Source organism: Macaca thibetana, chromosome 5 (genome assembly GCF_024542745.1).
Source record: "Macaca thibetana thibetana isolate TM-01 chromosome 5, ASM2454274v1, whole genome shotgun sequence".
NCBI lineage: Eukaryota > Metazoa > Chordata > Mammalia > Primates > Cercopithecidae > Macaca > Macaca thibetana.
Genome location: NC_065582.1, coordinates 135,244,006 through 135,265,897, shown reverse-complemented (window position 1 = coordinate 135,265,897; position 21,892 = coordinate 135,244,006). Strand labels below are relative to the sequence as shown.

At 39.3% G+C, this 21,892-nt stretch overlaps 3 protein-coding genes across 6 annotated transcripts in view; 1 reads left to right on the top strand and 2 right to left on the bottom strand.

The window, feature by feature from the left end:
• The window catches only part of PLAC8 (placenta associated 8), an 80,382-nt gene extending 71,162 nt beyond the window's left edge, over positions 1-9,220 (top strand). For both annotated transcript variants that reach the window (XM_050790203.1, XM_050790201.1), the window contains exons 4-5: positions 5,125-5,238; positions 8,946-9,220. In XM_050790203.1, the coding sequence (XP_050646160.1) occupies positions 5,125-5,229 (105 nt within the window). In that variant the 3' untranslated portion in view covers positions 5,230-5,238; positions 8,946-9,220. The remainder of the gene's footprint in view (positions 1-5,124; positions 5,239-8,945) is intronic.
• MRPS18C (mitochondrial ribosomal protein S18C) overlaps positions 1-21,892 on the bottom strand; it is an 856,900-nt gene that overhangs the window by 413,090 nt on the left and 421,918 nt on the right. The window lies entirely within an intron of this gene.
• COPS4 (COP9 signalosome subunit 4) overlaps positions 13,633-21,892 on the bottom strand; it is a 160,207-nt gene continuing 151,947 nt past the window's right edge. Inside the window, exons 10-11 of the mRNA XM_050790165.1 lie at positions 21,290-21,374; positions 13,633-14,128 (exon numbers count right to left, since the gene is read on the bottom strand). Of these exons, the coding sequence (XP_050646122.1) occupies positions 13,995-14,128; positions 21,290-21,374 (219 nt within the window). The 3' untranslated portion in view covers positions 13,633-13,994. The remainder of the gene's footprint in view (positions 14,129-21,289; positions 21,375-21,892) is intronic.

The window sequence follows — 21,892 nt, the reverse complement described above, 5'->3', positions numbered from 1 at the left end:
AAGTTTGTCAAATATCAAAGGTCTAAAACACCAGATATCACAAAATAGAATCCCAAGTCACCGTAAGTCATTCATTTGGCAAAAATAACTAACAAAATTAAAAAAAAAAAAAAAAACCAAACCTTTTGTTCTAATAGAGGAGACTTAGCTTTCTAAACAAGACTCAATGAAGATGGCGTGAAGCCAGTCGAATCTGTCTCTTCTTTCTGTCCTCCTTTTGTTCCTGCCATTTACCCACAGGAGAAAACAAAACTCTTTCATTATCTTTTAACATTACATAAAAATCATCTTTGAAAAAGAAAACCGAATTTCATGTTTGCATTAGTGCATCTTTAATGCTAAAGCTAGTTTTTACATACAATTGTATATATCTATCCAGTTTTAATTAGTTTGACTGTAAGGTAAGATTTTCATAAACTTTTTAGAACGCTTTATAATTTTCCATCAAACAGCAGATCCATTTTCTAAGAAAATCCTGTTATTTGGACACATGGGCCCAGATTCTGGCCCCACGTCAGTATGATTTGAATGTTTTAACCTATGGAAAAATGCTAAATAATTTTTTTTAGCTCTTGGCCAACTTGTTTATACTAACAGAATGTTTTACAAGATCAACCCTTTACAAACCCTTTTCACTTTCCTTAAACCTTTAGTTTTGTCCCGTTACTCTTTTAGGTTAAGACAATCTTTAAAACCCTCGGGCCGGCACAGTGGCTCACGCTTGTAATCCCAGCACTCTGGGAGGCCGAGGTGGGCGGATCACAGGGTCAGAAGATTGAGACCATCCTGGCCAACATGGTGAAACCCCGTCTCTACTAAAAATATGAAAATTAGCTGAGCATGGTGGCGCACACCTGTAGTCCCAGCTACTCAAGAGGCTGAGATAGGAAAATCGCTTGAATCCTGGAGGCGGAGGTTGCAGTGAGCCAAGATCGCGCAACTGCACTCTAGCCTGGCCACAGAGCGACACTCCATCTCAAAAAAAAAAAAAAAAAAAAAAAACCCTCAGAACTAGACAAAATTACATTCCCTTTAACAAAAGCCATATTCCTATGCCTTCTTACAATCTTTTACCAAAAACACATTCCCTACACACCTTGTATTTTTTAAAACTGTTTCTCCAGTGGTCTCAATTACATGTTATAGTATTAACTCTTAGCAACTTTTATTTTTGGCGAAAACTCTGATAAGTAAGAGATTTTAATTATGTATTGGGGTGGAGCCTAGGACATTAGACAGAAATGAAGATAAGGTCTGACGTTTTAGCATAGCTAGTGGGCATGGCTCTCCATATGTCCCCAGGCCTTATATATTAGCTAAGCCGCCAAAGTAGGTAAATCGAACAATTTTCAAAAGTCAAAGAAACGGTTTGACCTTAAAGCATTTAGCAAATCTGATATCTGACCTTAATTTAGGACAAATGTCTACATTTTCAAGACAACTTATTTTACCAATAATCTTTAAAACTGTCCTTATTTCCAAAAGATTACTAAAGCCATGTGAACAAAAAGGCATTAAAGTTTCTATTGTTCTGACAAAATATTTTATTTAAGCCCTTTTTTCTAAGCCAATTAATCAGAGCTCTTTTATATATAAACGTCACACACACATACACACAGACACACACACACCTCACATGTAAATACAGACAGAAAGAAGATTGGGCACTTGAAAGATTTTTTCATTTGCCCGTTTCTTAATTGGATGACTGGCTTCAGGGTAGAGCCCTTGAAGGAACAGAGCTGGGAGAGCATGCATTTCTAGGACCAAATAAGTAACAAACAAACAGCTGAAGGCAAAGACAGATCTCCAAAGTTAAAGATGCCATTTTATACTAGTTTCTGGATCCCCAAAAGGAGGGAAATACTACGGAAGAAGACAGTGCAGTGCTTTTACCGACTGTGCATTTCATTACAAGGCAGCCCAAAGCCAATCAGCCCATTTTGTAATTAGCCCATCCTCATGAGAGTCTCATCTCCCAATGAGGGGTGAGCATGTTGCCTTATCTTCCAGGTGGCCAAGAGCATGCTTCTCTGATCTAAGTGTGAAGAGTCAAGTATCCCTCCATACTACTGTTAACCACCCCTTAAAGTATATTTCCTATCTAGTTATTACACACCAAAGCTCTCTCATAATGCAGAGTGATTGCTGATACCCCCCAAACTCAAAACCGTCAGATAACACAATGCAAAACAGAACAGAGTCTTTGATTTTGACAGGCATCTATCCACTTTGGCTGTATCCAATTCCTGGGGTTTCATGAGGAAAACAGTGTCATCCCCCCCACCCCCGGCCAAAACGCAGTCTCTGGTGCCTCCTCTGTTTTTCCCAATGAGTCCTAGGCTACCAGAAGTTATCTTAGGGCCTCTCATGTGCCTTAAGGATGACAAGACCAAAAAAAAAAAAAAAAAAATGGAGAAAAATAATTCAGTCAACTGAGAAGAAAAAAATCTTTTTTCAGAAAAACAAGTTCCAAGAAGAGAAAAATATAAAGGCCTTTTAAATATACCTATAGCTTGTTTATCCACTTTTAATTAAGCTGACTTTTAACAAAATACTCTCTAAAAAATAAATCCTTTCAGATATCTTATTACCCGACTTTAGCCATGCCACGCGGCCAATATTTCTGGTTTCTGAACTTTACCAAAGGTAACCTCCTCGGTTCTTCAAGGACATGGCAAGCAGTTTCTTTTCTACAAGATTTACAGTCTCCACGAGGTAGTTCAGAGAAAGGAAAATTCAAGAGGGGAAATCAGAAGCTATCCATTGGTGGAAAAACACCTCAATAAATGGCAAAGTTACACAAATTACAAACCAGAAAGGAATCATTCCAGAAGCCAACAATTGAACCCAGGCCGCCACTGCCAAAAAGATAACACCTTAGCTGCTGAGCTATATAGCACTGAGCAGTTTCTACTGCTTTTTCCAGAAGGAGCTTAGAGAAGCCAATTTCAAGCTCACAAGGCTTTTATCTGCTCAAGAAAAATTTTTTGGACTAACTATGACATGAACCCCCAAATTCCTCTCCTCTGGATGGTGGAAACCAAAAGAAAGTATCCCCATATGGTCACAAGATTTAGCTCTCAAGGACATAAAACAAGACATAGAAATGTCTTACAGTATTGTCTATCATATATCAAGTAGGAAAAATAAGTTACGGGATAGTATGACCTCATTTTTAAAAAACAAAAGAACTCCTGAAATGCCAAACTCGATATGTCCATGTTCATAGCTGTATCTTCGTCTAATCTATATTTATATGAGTCATAGGCATAGAACAAAAGCTAAGGAAAGAGGATACACAGCAGATTATTAATAGTTTATCTCTCGTAATGACATTGGGTAGAAAGGGATTATATTGTTATTTTCACTTAATATTGTTCTGTGTTTCAATTCGTCATTAAAATTATCTATAGCATGCATTTAAAATTGTTTTAATTTTTATTATTTTTAAATTTTGTTCACAAGTGCTGTCAGTAAGCATTTTTTTTTTTTTTTTTGGAATTAACAAAATGATAAATATTTTTAAGTGACAATATAAAATAGTTTCAGCTAGGTGCAGTAGAGCACACCTGTAGTCCTAGCCTGAAACTCTTTTTCAGGAGACTGAGGTGGTGAAACTGCCTTTGCAAAATTATGACCGAGACAATGAAAGAGATCTAACTTAACTGACTCCATCTCGCTTCTAATCTCCAAGCTGTCCTTGTTCATTCCTGGGTGTAGGCTGAACTAACTTTGGGAGAAACTTAGTTTATAGTTTAAACAAACATGGTAATAGCCCTTTCCCAAAGCAGACCTCCTTTTTGCCTGGGGACTAGATTGCCTTTGTAGGACTAACATTAGCCACAAGATTAGAAATTATAGTTTAGAAGTCATGGAGCTGGAGGCTACAAGGTTCTGACCCTCCCTAAACTGCTTCTAAGATCAGTGCTTGATATGGTTTGTAGACCCTGCACTTGATGGAGATTAGGGTTCATCTCGTGCCCTGCCCATGACTGTGTTCAGTTTCAAGTCGATTAAATGCCAGGAATGTAAATGCCACTGTTTTCTAATGCAGCTTTAATATTTTTATTTATCAAAACCCTGAAACAAAGTGTTTTTAAAATCATCTAATTTTACAAAGTAGTCCCCAAAAGTTTCTTCCTTACTTCTTCCCTAGAGCTGATGTCTTGGGAATTTTTCTCCATATCTCCAAATCACACACTTGTATTGCTACTTCTTGACTTTTAGTTAGAGGCATTATCTGTTAACCTCCTACTAGGGAAGATGTGAATTTAGTTCTGTTTTCTCCTCCTCCCCCCACCACACACATGTGCCCTCTCCCCCATCCCATTCTTTCCAATATAGTTATATGGTTAATTCCATATTCAGTGTTTACATTAGGATACTTATATTTGTTTTATTCAACTTCAGAGCTGAGTCATATAGTAAATATGATTGCTTTTCCTGTTCAATTTTGTTTTTCCTGGTATTAGTAATTATTGAGTTTTTTGTTAGTATTTTTCCTCCATTTACTTATGAGTCCTTTAACCCCAAATTGTTTGCCAGTTTTCTAAATCTCTTCCCAACACCTTCAACACGTAGATGTTTTATCATTTTCATCTTCATGATGAAATCACTTCCAGTCCTACTACCTTTTGAACTAGTTGCCCATTATTCCTAGTGCTTAGCTCTCATCCTGGGATCTCCCTTCACCATGACCCTGGAGATTCCATTAGCTTCTCTCCTATGTTAGACTCCTGCTTCTTATATCCCGTATCTTCCTCTTCCTTGGTTTACACCCACATTTTGGTGGAGCACATCCTCTACTAACTTCCTGTGACAGAGAGGAGGTCCAGGAGAAAAGAGTTTTGAAATTCCACTTCCTAAAGATATTTAACTCTCATACTTGATAGTTTGGTTGGACATCTTCTTACATTTTCAGAAATGTAAAGTATAGAAAATATTTTCTGTCATAAAATGAGACAACATTTATATGAAAAAGCGAGGTAACATTTCCTAAATGTATCCATCCAAACTCTGAATCCTAAAGAGCAGTGCCTTCTGCTTCTCTTCAAGATGTGGCAAGTCTTAACTCCAAATAGGTGAATTTTATATTTTTATTTCTTTTTTGTTTTCAAACAGGGATCTATTTGTGATGACTATATGGTAACCCTTTGCTGTCCTCATTGTTCTCTTTGCCAAATCAAGAGAGATATCAACAGAAGGAGAGCCATGCGTGCTTTCTAAAAACTGATGGTGAGTCAATGCAAACATTCCTCTCAGAATATGTGGGTTTTTAGAAATATCACTAACGACTTTGTCAATTACTCATTGTTTTGAATAATTCAGCAATAGCTATTTCTTAAGTCTCCTGAAGTGCTATCATAATATCAAGATTGGCTTTAATTTCTTCTTATGAAGAAGATAGCTCCATACTTTGAAACTATAATTTAGTAAATAAAGGAATGGTGAATTTTCTAAACTTCTCAGAATTCTGGTGGTCTATTAAGGAAGCACTTACCAGTTGTAAAATACCAGAGTATGGTGAGATACAAAAGAATTAGAAAACATTTTCCCTGCTAAGACAAACAAGTTGACAAAAGGAATTGGTAAATAATTATAAAATAGAAGAGCAATGAAAATAACATACTATATGATATTTGGATTGATTGTGGCATAAAGCATCTATCATAGCAAGGTGAGGTTAAATAGAAAACTCCTATTGGAGAAGTTGAACTTTGAAAGAGGTGGAAATAGAATTTAGAACGTTTGGAAGTTATATGGAATTCACCATCTGAAATTCAATCAAGTCATGTCCAACTAATTTTTCTCAGGACTATCTATTGAGGATGTAGTTAAGTAGAAATCAACATGATTTACTCCATCCCCTGTAGAATATGTCTTGAGTATGGAAAGAAAACAATTTTTCTACTCTTTCTAATAGCCAATTTCCTTCCTGAAGTGATAAAGACTCTGTATAGGTTAATAAAAATAACTCTTGGGAGATATGTAAAAAAATGTTCATTTACTTAGCAAGTAATGTATCAAGGATCTAGGATCAAGTATACATTGTCTTTGCAAGTAATGTATCAATGTATCAATATCTAAGACTAGGTAAGATACTGTTAGGTATTGTGGTGGGGTTGGGGGGCAAGATGAATAAGCTGGTCCCTCTGTCATTATAGACTTTATACTAAAAAAGGGGGATTAGACAAACCCCTAACTAAAATGCAGAATTCAATTAATGGCTATAGACAAAGTGATATTTTATGTTCAGAGGAGGAAAAGATCACATCTTATAAGATGTATAAGTGAAAGTTTCTTGAAAGAAGTGATTTTTAATTCTAAAGAAGAAGTGTGTACTAGTTCACAACGAGAAACTGATGGCACTGAAACTGTGATAGTTCAAGGATTTAATGAAGACTAAGTATAAAGGTGTGGGTGGGGCACTGTAGGGAAATAACAAGGCATGGTGTAATAATCTGCCTGGCAACAGCCCCAGGGAGGAGAAGAGGGAGCAGTTACCTGAATCCTTAAGGAGAGAGCTGTGTGAAGAAGGCTGCCCTGAAAGAAACAGTATCCTCTCAAGAGAGGGTTTTGAGCAGCCGGAGGCAACCCACAGAACTGAAAAAGTACCCTGACCTCACTTTAGGATGTCCTTCTGGGTTTCCCGTTGGCTGAACCCACCAGAAAGGCAGAAGGCAGCCAAGTGTCACTGTAGTCCCCAGGTCGCCTCCCAGGGCATGCAGCAGGATGGTCAAGGGAGTAAGTGAATTAGATGGGGCAAACAGAGGATCACTGACTCAAGATGTGGTTTTAATTAATAGAAATGGAGGCTGAGTGCAGTGGCTCACGCCTGTGATTCCAGCACTTTGGGAGGCCAAGGCAAGAGGATTGCTTTAACCTAGGAGTTCAAGACCAGCCTGGGGAACATGTTGAAACCCCGTCTCTTCAAAAAATACAAAAATTAGCTAGGTGTGGTGGTGCACACCTGTAGCCCTAGCTACTTGGGAGGCTGAGGTGGGAGGATCACTTGAGCCTGGGAGGTAGAAGCTGCAGTGAGCTATGATCACACCACTGCACTCCAGCCTGGGCAACAGAATAAGACCCTGTTTCAAAAAAAAAAAAAAAAAAAAAAAGGAAAAGAAAAAGAAAAGAAATGAAATGTTGCTTCTAATCAGCAATATTCATGAAACTAGAGAGGCAAAAAAAAAAAGAGAAAATATGAACTTAGGTCCAACTTGGTTAGAACATATGGCATAAGTAGAAAAATAACGAAAAATAAAAGATTTTAAAAAGTGAATTGGGGCCTTAGCATGCAATGTCTGAATACTAAGCTAATGACCTGGTAGGAATTGGGAAGTTATTGCAGGCTTGAAGTAAATGAATAGAACTACACTTTAGAAATATGAATCTAAAGCTGGGCACAGTGGCTCATGCCTATAATCCCAACACTTTGGGAGGCCTAGGTGGGAGGATCACTTGAGCTCAGGAGTTCAGCACCAGCGACCAGCCTGGGCAACATAGCGAGACCTCATCTCTACTAAAAAATAAAAATAAAAATAAATAAAATTTAAAAATAGTAAATATTAATCTAATAGCAGTATATAGTACAGACTGTACAGGATGAGGCTACAAGCAAAGATGGAGAGTTAGACCATTCCAACACTGTTTACTTAAATAAATGCATGAAACAATTTACATCAAATATCTACCCACACATTGATGATAATGAGTCCTGATAGCACAAGTGTTTTCTTTAACCTCAGGGAAAATATCTCACTGAATCTTTAGATGGGTTTGAAGTAAAATACCTTGGCAGTCCTGACTCCTCCTCATCAACTTGGACCCTACATCACTCACTGGCAATAAAGCTTTAGATACACAGATATCGAAATGGGGAGAAACGAGAGAAAGAGCAAGGAATAACAACATGATTTACGTTAAAAATAGATTGAGACAAAGGACGTAGGAATCAACTGGAAAGCTCCCCACAGTCCAAACTGGGACACTTTGAGGAATAAAATAAGGTCGTGTTAGATTATAACCCAAAGTGTCAAATATTTATGAGTTTATACTAACATAAATGATTGAATAAAATTTGAAAATTGAAGAAAAGTATGCGTGTTGAAAGCAGGGAAAACTGGGAATTTTGAGAATTTCTGTGTGGGAGAAGAGACACAGCTGCCATACGGAACTCCACATATTTAGGTGGATACTCCTTCCTCAAGGAGAGCGGCATGATTCCCCACCGTGAAGTGGGGGTTTGCATGGTGACTTCCTTCCAAAAAGTACAGTATGAAAAGTACAGCACGCAAGTACACTTTCTATGCTGTATGGAGTAACTCCACACTGGAGAAACCTGACACAATGACCTGAGGCAGGTAATCGACGTCACCATCACTGGTAATATATTGATAGTTTGCACCCCTGATTTGATGTGATGAGAATGGCACTTTACCTTTGTGGTCTTCCTCCCAAAACCTCATTACTCCAGTCTAACCATGAGAAAACCATCAGACAAACCTAAACTGAGGCACATTCCACAAAATACCTGACTACTCCTCCTGAAAACTGTCAAGGTCATCAAAAACAAAGAGAGGATGAGAAACAGTCACAGTTTAGAGGAGCCTAAGAGAACATGACATTTAAATGTAATGTGGTATTCTGGATGAGATGCTGGAACAGAAAAAAACAGTAGGTAAAAACCAAGTAATCTGAAGATAGTATGGGCTTTGATTAGTAATAATGTGTCAGTATGGGTTCATTAATTTTGACAAACCTCCCATGGTAACGTAAGATGTTAACCAACAGGAAAATAGGGTGCTGGATACCTGAGAGCTCTCTGTACTATCTTTGCAACTTTTCCATCAATCAAAAATGATTCTGCAATTAAAAGTTTATTAAAAATTATAAAAGTACATTGAGAAAATTCAAAACTCTTCTTTGTGTGTCCTTTATAGGTGAAAAGCTCTTACCGAAGCAACAAAAATCAGCAGACACCTCTTCAGCTTGAGTTCTTCACCATCTTTTGCAACTGAAATATGATGGATATGTTTAAGTACAACTGATGGCATGGAAAAACTCAAATTTTTGATTTATTATAAATGAATGTTGTCCCTGAGCTTAGCTAAATGGTGCAACTTAGTTTCTCCTTGCTTTCATATTATCAAATTTCCTGGCTTATAAACTTTTAAAATTACATTTGAAATATAAACCAAATAAAAGATTTTACTGACAAGATTCTTCATGCCTTTTTGCTCCCCTTAAAATGTCTTTTTCACTAGTTAATTCCAAGGGTCAGTCTCATAATTTTGTTTTTATACTTTGGTTTCTTTTTTTTCTTTTCTTTCTTTTTTTTTTTTTTTTAAACAGAGTTGGGGTCTATTTTTTTTTTTTTTTTTTTTTTTTTGAGATGGGGTCTCACTTTGTCACCCAGGCTGGAATGCAGTGGCGCGATCTCGGCTTACTGCAATCACCGCCTCCTGGGTAAAAGCGATTCTCCTGCCTCAGTCTCCCGAGTAACTGGGATTACGGGTGCCCACCACCACGCCCAGCTAATTTTTGTAGTTTTAGGAGAGACGGGGTTTCACCATCTTGGCCAGGCTGTTCTCAAACTCCTGACCTCGTGATCCACCCGCCTCGGCCTCCCAAAGTGCTGGGATTACTGGCATAAGCCACCGTGTCCAGTCTAGAGTTGGGGGTCTTTCTATGTTGCCCAGGCTGGCCTTGAACTCCAGGCCTCTAGCAAGCCTCCCATCTCAGCCTCCCAAGGTGCTGGAACTACAGGTGTGAGCCGCTGCACCAGGCCTCATACTTTGGTTTCTGAGCAGGAGATTTTGTTCCACAGTAACCCAGCTCTCTTTCATCTAAGAACTTTAGATGAGAGAAAGAAAAAAATAGACTACAGATAACTATTCCAAGGCAGTTATGGTACATTTAGCCAACACTTTTGCTTCTTCTCATGCTACCTGTTAGTATTAATGCTGGCAAAGCAAGATTTTATGCAAAACAACATACCAAGCCTTGCTTTTCCACTGCATTCCTGAGGGGGTTATTTATTGTGTTGTTGATTTTCTTTCCCTTTTGAATATGAGATATCAGAGTAAGAAAATGTCAATGATCAAATTCAATGACACAATTTTGGTTAAATATTGATGGATAAAGGTGTAAAATGATTTTTTTCACATTTCTTATCCCATTTGATCCATCAGCATCATTTTGCCCTGATGAAAATTTCACTTCCTAATTTCCCCTAGTTCTCCTCCTACACTTCTGATTCCATTTCTTTTTCCTTGGGGGGGGGGAGGGAAGTAAGGGGCAAAACTATTTATCTTATATATTTATTGTGAAATCTCAGTGAGACAAAATGCCAAAGCACCTGGAACTTAGTAGGCACTCAACAAATTCAAGCACTCTGCCCCTTCCTCCACTTACTCTACAGATGCAGGTGCTTTGCAGGGTTCTAGCTTGGGTCCACTCCTTTCACATCTCATGTTCTTAGATAGTATCATCTACTCCCATGGTTACAACTACCTCTTAGGACCCCAAAGTCTGTACTTCCAGTTTCTCCCTTACTATTGATCTTCAGAATGTCTCTCTTGCTAGCTGTGAAAACGAGTCCATCTGGATGTCCCCTAGACCTTGTCTACCCAACAGGTCCAATGGTATCACTTAGTTTTTCAAGGTGAGAAATCCAGGTACCAATGACCCCTGAATTGCCTCATCGCACCTTTCTCCTTTTCCCCGATATCCAATTTCACCCACTCTGTCACCAATACTCCACTTGAAAGCCCCAAGGGGTGATCTATTTTGTTTGCTGCTGTATTTCCAGTGTCTACAACAATGCCTGACACTTAGTAGGTACCTACTCAATCGTTTATTGAATGAATTAATCTCTCTTCTCCTCTTTGCTGGCATAAATGTAGTCCAAACCTTATTATCTCTTTGGCAAATCACGTTCATACCCTTTAAACTAAACTTCCTGCCTCTAGAAACTCCAGCTTCTCTTGCCTTCTCTCCAGTCCATCCTATACACCGTGTACCATGAGTTAAATTGTGAATTTTTTTTTTTTGAGATGTAGTTGCACTCTTGTTGCCCAGGCTGGAGTGCAATGGCACAATCTTGGCTCACAGCAACCTACACCTACCGGGTTCAAGTGATTCTCCTGCCTCAGCCTCCCGAGTAGCTGGGATTACAGGCACGCACCACCACCCCGGATAATTTTGTATTTTCAGTAGAGACAGGGTTTCTCCATGTTGGTCAGGCTGGTCTTTTTTTTTTTTTTTTTTTTTTTTTTTTTTCCAGACGGAGTCTCGCTCTGTCCCCCTGGCTGGAATGCAGTGGCGTGATCTCGGCTCACTGCAAGCTCCGCCTCCCGGGTTCCTGCCATTCTCCTGCCTCAGCCTCCCAAGTAGCTGGGACTACAGGCACCTGCCACCGCGCCCAGCTAATTTTTTGTATTTTTAGTAAAGACGGGGTTTCACTGTGGTCTCGATCTCCTGACCTTGTGATCCGCCCGCCTCGGCCTCCCAAAGTGCTGGGATTACAGGCGTGAGCCACCGCGCCCGGCCGGTCAGGCTGGTCTTGAACTCCCGATCTCAGGTGATCCACCCGCCTCGGCCTCCCAAAGAGCTGGGATTACAGGCGTGAGCCACTGCGCACAGCCAAATTGTGAATTTTCTAAAAAAAACAGACCCCAGTATTTTCCTTGGTTCTTCACAGTGTAGCCAGCCTCATTTTACCTCTTTAGCCCACTCTCCTGCCAATTCTTCATTCATAAAATTCCCAATCTTCCCTGCCTTCAAGATACATACTTTTTAAAAATTTCAAATTCCGGCCGGGCGCGGTGGCTCAAGCCTGTAATCCCAGCACTTTGGGAGGCCGAGACGGGCGGATCACGAGGTCAGGAGATCGAGACCATCCTGGCTAACACAGTGAAACCCCGTCTCTACTAAAAAATACAAAAAAAAAAAAAAAAAAAAAATTAGCCGGGTGACGTGGCGGGTGCCTGTAGTCCCAGCTACTCGGGAGGCTGAGGCAGGAGAATGGCGTGAACCCAGAAGGCGGAGTTTGCAGTGAGCTGAGATCCGGCCACTGCATTCCAGCCTGGGCAACAGAGTGAGACTCCGTCTCAAAAAAAAATAAAAATAAAAATTTCAAATTCCAATTGTTCATTGCTGGTATATAGGAAAGCAATTGACTTTTGTACATTAACCTTCTATCCTGTGATCTTGCCGTGATTGTTTATTAGTTTCAGGAGACTTTTTGTATGTGTTTCTATATAGACAATCATGTTGACTGTGAACAAAGACAGTTTTATTCCTCCTTCCCAATCTGTTTAAAGCTGCATTTCCTTATCTGGTCTTAATAGCTAGGATTCTGGTATGATATTAAATAGCAACATGAGAGTAAACATCTTTGCCTTGCTCCTGACCTAGGGTGAAAGCATATAGTCTCTCATCATTAAGTATGATGCAGGTTTTTTGTAGATATTCTGTATCTGATTGATGAAGTTCCCCTCTATTTCTTGTATACTGAACATTTTTTGTTTTTGAACATTTTTTTTTCTTCAGATTATGTTTTTTTCTAACCTTTTAGCATGCTTTATAATTTTTTGGTTGAAAGACAGACATGAGGCATCAGGTAATAGGTAATTAGGCTTTTTTTTTTTTTGAGACAGTCTTGCTCTGTGTCCACAGCTGGAGTGCAGTGGCACAATTTTGGCTCACTGCAACCTCTGCCTCCCAGGTTCAAGCAATTCTCCTGCCTTAGCCTCCCAAATAGCTGGGATTATAGGTGTGCACCACTACACTCAGCTAATTTTTCTGTTTTTAGTAGTGATGGGGTTTCGCCATGTTGTCCAGGCTGGTTTTGAACTCCTGGTGTCAGTGATCCGCTCGCCTCAGCCTCTCAAAGTGCTGGGATTACAGGCATGAGCCACCATGCCCAGCCGGTAACTAGGTTTTAATATGAGGCTTTATATTAATTTGGATAGGAGCTGGGCTGTATTTGAGGTTTACTGTAGCTGTCATTGTTACCATTTTACTTTTTTGTATGTATTTATTTTTACCATTTAAGAAAATATCCAAATAGTTACCATTTTAGTGTTCCTACCAGTCACTGACCAGCAGCCTCTTCTCCCAGTAAGCTGACCTCAATTGTGAGTCTCTGTATTTGCCTGTCTCTCCAGGGTTTTGAGTGGTGGTTTGCCCTGTGACTTTAATTCTTCCATGGATCAAAGAAAAACCATTGATATTCCAATCTGTTCAGTTTTTTTATTTTGCTGTGAGGAGGGATGTGATGACTTCCAAGCTCTTTACATGTTGAAGCTGACACTAAAAGTCACCTACATACTTTTTCAAGTCCTTTCCCCATGTTTTTCTATAAAGCTCAGCTAAAATAACCCTCTTTGGAGCCTTCCCTGACTTCTCTCTCCTAAATGAAGAGCTACTTTCTGTGTGCTCTAGTAGTTGGAGCAAATACAAGGATTAAACTTACTGTCTCTTGGCTCTTTGACTCTTTGGACGCCTGGAGAACACGCATTATGACTCAACTTTGTATTTCTAGCATATGGCATAAATCAATGTCTGTTGAAGGAAAAGGGAACAAAATACTCTTCGCTAACTAAAAACAAAGTACTACTTTTATTTGGCTCATTTCTCCATTTATTGAATAACCACATTTGGAGAGGCATGAAGCACTTAAGTTTTACATGACTACAAAGTTATCACAAATCTCAAACTTTTTAGCCACAGATATTTCACCTCTGTTTAAAGAAAAAGCTTTCAAAACATCTGAGTTAGCTTAATACACAGAGAACCTGAAATATACGGGAACTACATATTTTTAAATGCTTGTACTTCCTGCTCTAATAATGTCTTCTTTAAACGGAATCCAGCATAAAAGGGATTGAAATGTATAAGGTCATGATGCAAATGCTTTGGAGATAGTGAAACTGATCTGCACAACATGGAAAAAGATGTCATGTGCACAGAAGTTCTGCAAGGATTCATTGAGCCATCTGGGCTTCCATGGCTTGTGCTGTCCATTCTGGTGCTGTTTGACTAATTTTCTCCAAAAGGTTGTTCACTTGGAAACAAAGTGATTGGATCTGCTTGTCCCACGTTGGCAGGGCTTCTCGTGCTAAGGGGAAAAAAAATGTACAAAATTAAAATTATTCCTTTGTATTCACAGCAACTGTGAGTTAAAAGATACACACTTTTTACATGCCTATTCTTGGAGCAGTCATGTTCCTTTTAAATATCTAAAAAAAAGAAAAAAATTATTAAAAAAAATAAAAACAATAAATACTCTTTTTTTTTTTTTTTGGAGATAGAGTTGCTCTGTCACTCAGGCTAGACTGCAGTGGCATGATCTCGGCTCACTGCAACCTCCGCCTCCTGGGTTCAAACGATTCTCCTGCCTCAGCCTCCCAAGCAGCTGAGATTACAGGCACCTGCCACCACGCCTGATTAATTTTTGCATTTTTAGTAGAGACAGGGTTTCACCATCTTGGCCAGGCTGGTCTCCAACTCCTGACCTCATGATCCACCCGCCTTGGCCTGCCAAAGTGCTGGGATTACAGGCATGAGCCACCACGTCCAGCCAATAGTTTTATTAGCTTTTAAAAGTCTAAAAATCAGGCCAGGCATGGTGGCTAATGCCTGTAATCCCAGCACTTCGGGAGCCCGAGGCAGGCAGATCACCTGAGGCCAGGAGTTTGAGACCAGCCTGGCCAACATGGCAAAACCCTGTCTCTACTAAAAATAGAAAAATTAAAGAATTAAAAAAAAAAGAAAAGTAAAAATACAAAAATTAGCCGGGCGTGGTGGCAGGCACCTGTAATCCCAGCTACTCAGGAGGCTGAGACAGGAGAATCGCTTGAACCCGGGAGGTAGAGGTTGCAGTGAGCCAAGATCATACCACTGCACTCCAGCTTGGGCGACAAGAGTGAAACTCCATCTCAAAAAAAAAAAACAAAAACAAAAAAAAACAAAAAAACCTCTAAAAAATCTTGGCTAATAAAACTAACCTATTTAAACACAGTTAAGAAAAGTGTTTTTTCTTTTTTTTAATTTCTAGCATTTCAAAAGTACCCAAATTACTGGCATAAAGTATAAAACAAAATAAAACAAAACAAATACATACATATGCATGTTATTACTACTACTAGTGAAACGAAATAAAACCGACTAAGCCATAACCTCAACCACAACAAAAGACTGAGGCTGTCTTTTCATCACCAAGGCTTGCAGATTCATAAGACACTGCCACCTACTGGGGAAAGCAAGTCTATCTACACATTCAAATCCGTACTTGACTGGAGTTAGATAAATATCTTAATATTTAAACTCCTCAAAAAAAGTCACCTTGAATCCACCAGGGTTTTCTCTATACCAGCACTATATAGTTAGAAATAAAAAATTGAGAGGAATGTCCCATTCAAAACAGCACCAAAATTTATAAAAAAGGGCACAGATTTAGTGAAAAAGCAACCTATAAAATCTTTTTTTTTTTTTTTTTTTTGAGACGGAGTCTCACTGTCACCTGGGCTGGAGTGCAGTGGTGCGATCTCACCTCACTGCAACCTCCGCCTCCCGGGTTCAAGGGATTCTCCTGCCTCAGCCTCCTGAGTAGCTGGGACTACAGGCATATGCCACTACGTCCAGCTAATTTTTGTATTTTTAGTAGAGACGGGGTTTCACCATGTTGGTTGGCCAGGATGGTCTCAATCTCTTGACCTTGTGATCTGCCCACCTCAGCCTCCCAAAGTGCTGGGATTACAGGCGTGAGCCACCGCACCTGGCTGCAACCTATAAAATCTTAATAAAGGGCAAAAGATAACTTAAACAGACACAAATCACATTCCCTGGTGGAAATACACAGTAACATAAAAATATCAATCCTTCTCCTTTAATAAATAAATTTAAAGAAATCCCAAAAACAAACCCCCTTTTTTTCTATTTTGTTTTCTAACCAGGCCAAAATTATTAAAGTTAGCATAAAATATTGGTGTTTAAGAATGGCCAAGATAATTCTGAAAATGAAAACCAGTGGTGGAATTGAGGTATATCCATCCAACGGAATGCTCTTTGGCTAAAAAAATGAATGAAGCACTGATTACCTGCCATGACATGGATGAACCCTAAAGATACCATGCTGAGTGAAATCAGCCAAAAGGTCACATGTCACATATTACATGATTCCATTTATATGAACTATCCAGGCTAGGTAAATCCAGAGACAGAAGATGGGTTTGGTGGTTGCCAGAAGCTGGGGGAAGGAAGGAACGGAGAGTAACTGCTTAAAGGGCAAGGGCTTCCTTTGGGAAGATGAAAATGTGAAACTAGACAGAGATAGAGGTTGTGCAACCTTGAAAATGTACTAAAGGCCATTGAATTGTTTACTTTAAAATGGCTATTGTTCTATTATGTGGATTTCCTTCTTTTTTTTCTTTTCTCCGGTAGAAATGGGGTCTTGCTATGTTGCCTAGGCTAGTCTTGAACTCCTGAGCTCAAGCAATTATTCCACCTCAACCTCCCAAAGCACTGGGGTCACAATTGTAGGCCACTGTGTCCAGCCCATGTGAATTTCAATTTAACAAAAAAAAGTAGTGGGAAGCAGGAGTTGCTTTACCAATGCTAAAGTTTATTATAAATTTGTTTATTACCATATTGTTGCAGATCAGTGGAACCAAATAGAGTACAGAAATAGACCCAAACATATATGTGGAACCTAATCAGATATGTCAAAGATCACAATTTAATCAGAAAGGATGTTTTATTTAATAAATGATACTTGGATAATTGGCTATTCACCTAGAAAAAAACTAGACCATAATCTAAAATTATCCACAAAAATGAACTGTAGATGGATTAAATTTCTAAATGTAAAACTATAATATTAGAAAACTTTAGGAAAATGCTAGTTTTATTCCAAGGTAGAAGAGACTTTCTTAATCAATACAGTAAATTAAAAAGCCATAAAATAAAACATTGACCTATTTGAGTGCAAAAAACTTTAAAAATGTGTTTATGTTATGCCTTGTCTTCCAGAAGAAAACCTGACATAATTCGGCCGGGTGCAGTACAGTGGCTCATGCCTGTAATCCCAGCACTTTGGGAGGCTGAGATGGGTGGATCACCTGAGGTCGGGAGTTCAAGACCAGGCTGACCAACATAGAGAAACCCCATCTCTACTAAAAATACAAAATTAGCTGGGCATGGTGGTGCATGGGCATGGTGGTGCGTGCCTGCAGTTCCAACTACTTGGGAGGCTGAGGCAAGAGAATCGCTTGGACCTGGGAGGTGGAGGTTACAGTGAACCGAAATTGAGCCACTGTACTCCAGCCTGGGCAACAAGAGCGAAACTCTGTCTCAAAAAGAAAAAGAAAAAGAAAACCTGACAGAATGGAAAAAAATATTTGTGACACATATTACAGATAAAGTTAAAATTATCAGCCAGGCGCAGTGGCTCACGCCTGTAATCCCGGCACTTTGGGAGGCCGAGGCGGGCGGATCACGAGGTCAGGAGATCAAGACCAGTATATCCTGGCCAACATGGTGAAACCCCGTCTCTACTAAAATACAAAAAATTAGCTGGGTATGGTGGCATGTGCCCATAGTCTCAGCTATTCAGGAGGCTGAGGCAGGGGAATCCTTTGAACCTGAGAGGCAGAGGTTGGAGTGAGCCGAGACTGCGCCACTGCACTCCAGTCTGGCAATGGAGCAAGACTCCATCTCAAAAAGAAAGGAATAAAAAAAAAAAGCCAGACACAGTAGCTCATACCTATAATCCTAGCACTTTGGGAGGCTGAGGCAGGAGGATCACTTGAGGCCAGGAGCTCAAGACCAGCCTGGGCAATACCACAAGACCCCATCTCAAGAAGAAAAACAACTAGCCAGGTGCAGTGGTGCACACCTGTAGTCCTAGCTACTAGAGAGGCTGAAGCAGGAGGACAGCTTGAGCCCAGGAGTTTGAGGCAACAGTGAGCTATGATCATACCACTGCACCTCAGCCTGGGCAACAGAGCGAGACCTTATCTCTTTAAAAAAAAAAAAAAAAAAATCATTATAACAAAAGCTACAGCAAATTGATACTGGGAAGGCCAGAAGGAGAGTTGTGAGGGAAGGGAGGAAACAGACAAGTAACATTAACGCACAGAAGGGGAAATGCTATATTACTCATCATATGCTGTGTTTGTTTATTCAACACTTATTTCTCATTTACAATGTGCCAGACACTGGAACAGATGTTGGATGTACCATGGAAAATAAGACAGACTTAATACTTATCACCAGGAAGCTTAGCTTGGAAACAGAAACAGACATTTAGACAAAGAGTTATACAACTGAAAATAACTAAGATTAATGCTAGGAAGAAATTCAGGCTGACATGAGAACATATAATTTAAAGCCATATCTAATCTGGAGAGCCAGGAAAATCATTACTGATTAAGGATATTCAAATTGAGACAGGGGACAAAGAGAAGATGGATGGAAAGGGGTGAATATTTCAGAATGTTTGATAGGGGGAAGAATTTGCAATGCTGAAAAAAATAAAAAGAAGACTTATGCAAGAGAAAGCTAGAAAGGACCAGGACCAGCTTTGGGGAGACTTTGTATAACTTTGTTCTACAAGCAATGGGGAAGACATTCATTAGGGCGTAAACAAAAGAATAACATGATTTAACCATTTGTTTATTTCTTTTTTATGTTTGCAATTTTTAAAAGAAAATAATCATTCCAGAGGTACTAGGGAACTGGTCTAGAAAGGAGCAATTGTAGCTATGAGAAAGAAAGAGGTTATTTCTCAACACCTGAAGAGGTTATAATAGTAGGGTTCAGAACAGGTTGGTGATAGTAAGAAATGAAGAAAAGAACCCGGTTCAATGGCTCACACTTGTAGTCCCCAGCACGTCAGGGATTTAGGAGGTTGAGGCAGGAGGATGGTTTGAGCCCAAGGATAAGGAATATTGGAGAAAGCTAACAATGCAGTTTTGGGATGGCTGGTTGGTTAGTCGTGGGGGACACATAAGAAGGGAAGATAATAAATTCAGTTTTTGATATGTTCATGCTAAGATGCCGAAGCAATCAGGTAGAAACACCTTAGTAGTAAACCAGAACCATGGGGCTAGGACTTAGAAGATTCACCCCAGAAAGGTAAATGTAGGCATTGTCTACACAGAGGCAGTAACTGAATCAAAGGAAATAGATGAGATTATCCATGGAAATTCAGTAGCATAAGTGGGGAACGGTCTAGGATTAAGTCCTAAGTAACTAGTATTTAAATTTAAAGGTACTACAGATTCTACAAAGATGACTATGAAGGATAGCTGGAGATATAAGAGGAAAAGTAGAATCGGATGGAAGAGATGACAAAAGTCAATGCTGTGGTGGTGGGGAGAAGGTTCAAAAAGTAGTGAGAGATGAACATTATTTGATATGTTGAAAAGTCAAGATGAGATTTGGAAGATATAAGGATTTTCATTAAAATGGGAGAGTCCTGAGGATGTGTAAATATTGATGGAAAGAAGCCAGTAGAAAAAAGGATAAAACCAGACAAAAGTAACTGCTAACCTCAGGTTCCTAAACCAGTGTTTTTTGGTGGGAGGGGAGAGGGAAAGGATCAGAGAAAAGGTCCAAAGCCCGAGTGGAAGAACCAGACAGGGTGACAGGAACCATTCACAGTAAAACACGAAGGAAGAAAAAGATTCACATCTACATCTAAAATTAAAGTGTTTCTACATCTGATAAAGAAGTTAAAATATCAAATTGAATCAGAGAAAAAATAAAAAAACTAAAAAAAGAAATCAAAATACTTCATACTGATGGCTTTTTTCCCCTTTGAAATAGGAAACAAGATTTTCTACTGAGAGTAAATGGGGAGAAAAGTCAGAAATTTAAGAAAAACCAAAACTGAAATAGCCATTGCAAAGTAGGAAAAGGAGTGGACTAGAGAAATGTACCATGAATCCTATGTAGTGCTGAGGACCTGTGACCTTGACTTTAGAGAAGTATCAGCCTGTCTGATGCCTGACTCTCCTCCAGCACAAAAAAGATTATGTTAACTGGAAGAAAACAGAAGAGTCAATGGACCAGAAACTCCAATAAGGTCAAGGAAGAACTGAACTGGGAGTAACGGAGACAGACCACAGACCACTAGAGAAACAAGAAAAAGGTTATGGCCAGAGTGAGATATTTCAAATAAAAATTCTACAAGTGAGCCGGGCGCGGTGGCTCAAGCCTGTAATCCCAGCACTTTGGGAGGCTGAGACGGGCGGATCACAAGGTCAGGAGATCGAGACCATCCTGGCTAACACGGTGAAACCCCGTCTCTACTAAAAAATACAAAAAGCTAGCCAGGCGAGGTGGCGGGCGCCTGTAGTCCCAGCTACTAGGGAGGCTGAGGCAGGAGAATGGCGTGAACCCGGGAGGCGGAGCTTGCAGTGAGCTGAGATCTGGCCACTGCACTCCAGCCCGGGTGACAGAGCGAGACTCCATCTCAAAAAAAAAAAAAAAAAAAAAAATTCTACAAGTGGAACAGTTCTGGGTACAGTAAGGTCCAGGATATAAATGAGGTCGGAATAAGGAGCTGAGAAGGTATTAGACAATGAAAAAGTCAAGGGATCCACTTACCTGTCTGCCTCCATTAGTTTAATGAGTTGCTGAATAGGAAATGCAACTGTCATTTCCATATGCCTGATACATGCCTGCTATGTGGTCAATAAATATTTGATGCATAAATGAATGAACTGATACAACAATTTGAGTTTCAAATTTTTCCTTAACATAGAAAATCCTGCAGTAAGTACATTCATGAATATAATTTTTTTTTTTTTTTTTTTTTTTTTTTGAGACAGAGTCTCGCTTTGTCACCCAGGTTGGAGTGCAGTGCTGCAATTTTGGCTCATTGCAACCTCTGCCTCCTGGGTTCAAGCAATTCTCCTGCCTCAGCCTCCTGAGTAGCTGGGACTACAGGTGCCTGCCACCACACCTGGCTAATTTTTGTATTTTTAGTAGAGACAGGGTTTCACCGTGTTGGCCAGGCTGATCTCAAACTCCTGACCTCAAGTAATCCGCCTGTCTCGGCCTCCCAAAGTGCTGGGATTACAGGCATGAGCTATCATGCCCAGCCTCATGAATATAACTTCTTAAAAATTATTTTAAATTATTTCTTTGGGAAATAAGCTCATTCCAGTAATAAGATTCTGAGTCAAAGGAAACTGTCCAGCATGTTTTAATCATAAATATAACAACAGTTCACTGCTATTTCATTATGACAGAAATACACAAAACCTCTTACTTTCAAAATGAACTATTCCATCAATCTGGTCAATAAATCCATTCATACGTCCTTCTGTTATCATTTGAGATGCTATCTTTTCCGCCTATTGGGGAAAAAAAAAACTCTCTGAAACTTTATCATATCTTTTAGTTATTCACATATGATAAGAGAACTGAAAGCTTCTGGTTTAACTACCATCACTAAACTTTACATATATGTTAATCTGTCACTAGAAGAGTAAATCCTGTAAATCTGGCTATTTCCCAGTTCTTGCTGTGCATAAGCCATTATTTTAAGTTAACTGGGATCTGTTTTTCTTGTGAGATTTTGGACAAGAATATAACTTTACCATTTTTTCTTCTGCTCAAAAGCAAACTATCAATTTTTCTTCTTACTGGGATCCACATCTCAAAAAAACCCAAACAAACTAGTTTTTCTTATTTTATTTCAATTTCCACAGTATTTGCTACCCCAGAAACTCTTTAAAAATTGAAAGGTAGATGGTGAAATTCCAATATAAATTGAAAGGGTTTAAAAGACAATTAAAAGAAAGCAAAAAGTCTGCTACCTAACTCCTGAAGACATACTTAATGTTTACTGTGCATAAGCAAACTGGATTGT